The sequence below is a fragment of the Thalia democratica genome, chromosome 1, assembly GCF_965202585.1.
Source record: "Thalia democratica chromosome 1, ktThaDemo2.hap1.1, whole genome shotgun sequence".
Taxonomy (NCBI): domain Eukaryota; kingdom Metazoa; phylum Chordata; class Thaliacea; order Salpida; family Salpidae; genus Thalia; species Thalia democratica.
The window spans coordinates 68,426,939-68,431,773 of NC_139165.1; the positions used below are offsets into that span (position 1 = coordinate 68,426,939).

The window sequence follows — 4,835 nt, forward strand, 5'->3', positions numbered from 1 at the left end:
GTAACTCAGCATCTCCTTGATTCACTGACTTATACTTTTATGAATAAATTCATGATTTAATAACTTTTTTATTTATGTACTTCCAAATTTAAAAAATTATTTTTACTTGTGAATTAAAATAAAAGTATTAAATTACTAGTTTATATAAAATCCAAGTAAAGAGTTTAACTGGACAACTTATTCATATTAAACATATATTTAAGTTTTCATTAACTGTGGTTCTTAAAAACTTTACAGTAAACTGTAAAAGATTTAATCAAATGCTCATAAAATATTACAATCATTCTTTTATTTTCAGAAATTTTAAAGTTAATGTGTTTCTGCCTACAACTAAGGGTATTAGTTTAAGGAAAAAAAAATTGTTGAATAGTATAAAAACATTGAAAAGATACTATGAAGCTATTTTAAATGTTTTTTTTTTAATTTTTAAATGATGACAGAAAATTTTTCTCTATATGATAGACTTTTGGTGTTAAATCAAAATTTCACTACTTACATATAAAATCATTTAAAAGCTACCCTGCATCTAGGTGTTTTTGGTATAAAAACTTATTGTTCTAAAACTCTAATCTAATTGGTTAGTTAGTGGTTCTCAAAATGTATATAGAAATTATATTTATTAACAGAAAAATTAATAAAAATTCAATTTATCTAGTACATTTTCTTTCTTGTCTTGTTTAAAAAAAATCAACAGTTTACAACTTCTTTTATACTAACAGTTTTTTGAATCTGTAGAAGTTTAGTTTTGTATCAAAAAGTTTACAGTAGAAAAACTCGTATGCTATACTTAAATTAACTGCTAAAAATTTGGAATCACTGAATAGGACTTACCACCTTTTTTCATAGTTTAGTAAAAAAACTGTATGCAATTGAAAACAAAATAGTGCATTCATTAATTCAGAAAATAAAATAATTATTTTGGAAAAAAGGTATTCAATAAAGAAATGTATAAAACTTAGATACCTGAAAAGTAAATTCAGTAAATAAGGCAGTTTAAGCTGCTATTAAGCTGGGTAAAAACTGAACAGAATATTTAACTACAAACTTACACAAAAAGATGAAAAAAAACAGATTGGTATTATGTGGAAAACTAGAACTATATTAAAAGATAGCAACAACCTACTATTTAATGAAAAAAACAGCAACCGTGTATTTTATAAGCATGATAACCAGTTTGTTAAGGCTTAACAATCCAGTTTCACATAAACATATCATCATCGAACCCACCTCCAGGAAATCTTCCTCCTCTCCCTGATCGATCTCTAGGTTGGAACGGATCATCAAAGTCCATCATACCGCCACCTCTTCCCGGCCTGAACCTTCCCTGCCCAGGCGGTCCAAACGGGTCGAACCTGGGTCTCATTCCGGGACGTCCTGGGGGACCCATCGGGTTGCTTCCTCCAAATGGACCACCATAAGGGAAGCTGGGACGCAAGTCGTACTCACCACCAATAATGCCTGGGAAGCTCGGTTGGTTTGGAATTATTTGCATGGGATCTATCATACCTGGCATGGGTACAGGTCTATTTGGGATTGAAGTTGGTTCTTCTCGGAGGCGAGACTCTTGCTCTTTCTGCCTGTTGTAATGAAACTTATACTTTTCTTGCCAGTTGACAGATTTGTTTGTACATGTGTCATCTTTAAAATCACGTGCATAAACCTTTTTCCAGAAATAGTTATCTTTTAGCACATTGTTCAGCCTAATACACGTGTCTGAAGCATTTGTAATGTCTTTGACGTCAAGATACAAAAATATCTTCTGTAACAAGTGTGGTAACACAGATAAGAGTCCTGATAGCGGAGGCAACCCTAGATACTTTCTCATTTCATTTGCAGCTTGGTAAGCAAAGTTTTCTGCGAATTTACTTGTGAATCTCTTCAAGCTTTTGAAGAGATTTGTGTTTTCTCTTGGTTTTTTGTTAAAACCATCTACTAACATTGCATCATTATATTTCAACTGCATATTAAAGTTTTTAATTGGACTGTCAGCATCAACACTATAAAAGTACGCATTAATTGAGACAAAAGGTCCCATTGGACTACAATACATCTTCATTTTTAAACCACTACATCCACTGTGAGTGTAGCAAATTAAAATTTGATTTGATTCTACGCTTATTTCGTTTTCATTCATATATCCACAGTCTAACATAATGCTGTGGAGCAGCATACTGAACACGTGGAATTGGCTGCTGATATCATCCCTTTCGAGTAAGGCTTCAAGAATTGAGGGTAATTCTTGTCCATGTTTGTAATCCCAAACAGAACTTGATGGATTTGATGAGCTTGACTCTTTATTTAATGACATATTACTTAACTAAATAATTGTATGTGAAATAAAACACCTAATAAATTTAAAAGACTCACAAAGCATGCAAAAAAATTATAAAAATTCAGCAGTTCACGCACACATTTATTCGAATTTGTTTTATTGATTATTAGAATAAGTATGATACAAATTTGTCAAAATAGTAATTATAAAAATTACTTGAACATACTTTAAAGTAAAGTTATAGCTTAACTTATAAAAAATAAATAAGCTTAAAGTATAAAATTTTAATACATATTACTTTATTATAATGATGTTAGAATACTTATCATTTGTAGGTTTTGGTAAATAAATCTTTTTTTATTTGAAAATATATTACATAAAAACCATTTCGATTTAAACTTGGTGGTAGTATTATTAAAATAAAACTTTGGTGTATTAGATTTATACGCATAACTTTAGAATTAAAGATATTTAATTTAACAACACTCTGTAGTAGTAAAAAAAATTAAAATCCTGAATCAAAACTAAAAACTTATTTTGTTTAACCCCTTTTGTTTGATTAAAAAATTAAGAAATATGAACTAACTTACTTACAAACTAAGAAATGACTATAAACTTATTTACAAACACAACATTATCTTTAAAATAACTGTAACTCGAAATCAAAAGTCAGTTTGTTTTGTTGCTTTTGACAATGAAAAATTCAATTTTGTTATAAATGTACATGAACTATCATGAATTAATATGATGAAAAATTATCAAAAAATTATACCAGTGAAAATTGTATTATAAAATCACTTTTAGATCACAGTAATTAATTTATGATGTATCAGACATTTATGAAGCATTTTCTAAACAAGCAAAGTGCAAGCTAAAGTATTACGTGACGAAAACTAATTAAGCACCTAAAACTTGTACAATATGAACTATAGGTTAAAAAATTTATTATTCATAACACCTAATTAGTGAACTGTTAACATCTTGGTGAATCTTAGAAAAACAACAGTTGACTAAAAATATTTACTATAAAATAAAGTTGCATATAACTGCAGAAATTCTATTCGGAAGCAAGGGCTTTTGGCAAACTAATGAAAGTACTAAAGTTATTACAACTAAAATTTCTAGTTGAAAAATATGAGACCAAACTTTTACTTGATATTACTAAATATTGACAAAAATAATACTTAAGGTTGTATTCTAAGTATATCAAATTAAATGTGGTATTCATAAATTTGTAATTGCTTTCAAGTTAATATTTATAAACATTTTATAATACAGTATAAGTGAGATATAAGTTAATCAGCTAGTATTTTATTGCTTTCTTTGCAGCAACAATGGTGTTTTTCATTAACATAGCAACGGTCATTGGACCAACTCCGCCTGGAACAGGAGTAATATGACCAGCAACTTTTTTAACTTCATTGAAATCTACGTCACCAACTAGTTTAAAACCACCTTCTCCATTTGGAACTCTGTTAATACCTACATCAATAATGCAGCTACCTGGTTTAACCATATCTGCTGTAATTAAGCCAGGTATACCAGCAGCTGCCACAACAATATCAGAAATTTTTGCAAGTCGCTTTAACTCTTCTCTAGGTGTGTAACGATGAGTTTGAATTACAGTGCTATCTCCACCAGGACGTTCATGACGATGATCTGTGTGAAGCAACATGGCCATTGGCATTCCAACATTTTTAGATCTCCCACAAACTAGTGCAGTTTTTCCATGTGTCTCAATGTTATAACGCTTGAGTAGTTCCCACACTCCAGAAGGTGTGGCAGGTAACATGCTAGTCTGATCTAAACACATCCTGCCAACATTTGAAATGTGAAAGCCATCAACATCTTTCATTGGTGAAATGTAGTTACAAACAGTTCTTTCATCAATATGGTCAGGAACTGGTAGTTGAACTAAAAGTCCATCAACTTCTTCGTTTTCATTTAAACTATCTAGTACTTTTAATAGCTGAGCTTGTGTAATATCACTTTCTTTAGTTATAACAGTACTAGTTATTCCGACTCTTTTACAAGCTAGCATCTTGTTTTTCACATAAGTAGCACTTGCAGGATCATCTCCTACTAACACTACAGACAAATGTGGCTGCCTGTTACCAGCTTGCACCCATTCATTAATTTCTTGCTTAACTTCCTTTTTGATGAGTTTAGAAATTTCCTTTCCATCAATGATTGTTGCTCCATTGCTTGCTATTGATGCTTCTGCACCATAAGATCGATTTTGAATACTTTTCCAGAAAGTCCTTCCTACAGAAGTTGGAACAACACGAGTGCAAGCTTGGTGAAAACAAAACATTAAGTTTTTAAAATAAACCTAAAATTTTAGTTTTTTTTATAAACTCACTTACTATACTTTAAACGTTTTGAAAGATATGAGATTTACTACAATTTGTGAAATCTATTTCTACTTCACTAAAAGATAAAAAAAAATAACTTGGAAAATATTTGTTCTTGGTTATATAGTTTTCTTTTTTATATTATGTTATTTAAATCAACCTCAATCAAGTCCAATAAATGTAATATTCCAAATATTTAAAATATAAAT

At 29.9% G+C, this 4,835-nt stretch overlaps 1 protein-coding gene and 1 pseudogene across 1 annotated transcript; both read right to left on the reverse strand.

The window, feature by feature from the left end:
- Positions 1-408: 408 nt before the first annotated feature.
- Positions 409-2,469, reverse strand: LOC145847409 (F-box only protein 7-like). The gene has a single exon (XM_082953592.1). The coding sequence runs from the start codon at positions 2,306-2,308 to the stop codon at positions 1,199-1,201; it is 1,110 nt and encodes a 369-aa protein (XP_082809718.1). The 5' UTR covers positions 2,309-2,469; the 3' UTR covers positions 409-1,198.
- A 183-nt stretch (positions 2,470-2,652) lies between these two features.
- LOC145847424 (bifunctional methylenetetrahydrofolate dehydrogenase/cyclohydrolase, mitochondrial pseudogene) lies at positions 2,653-4,600 on the reverse strand (annotated as a pseudogene).
- Between the last annotated feature and the right edge of the window lie 235 nt (positions 4,601-4,835).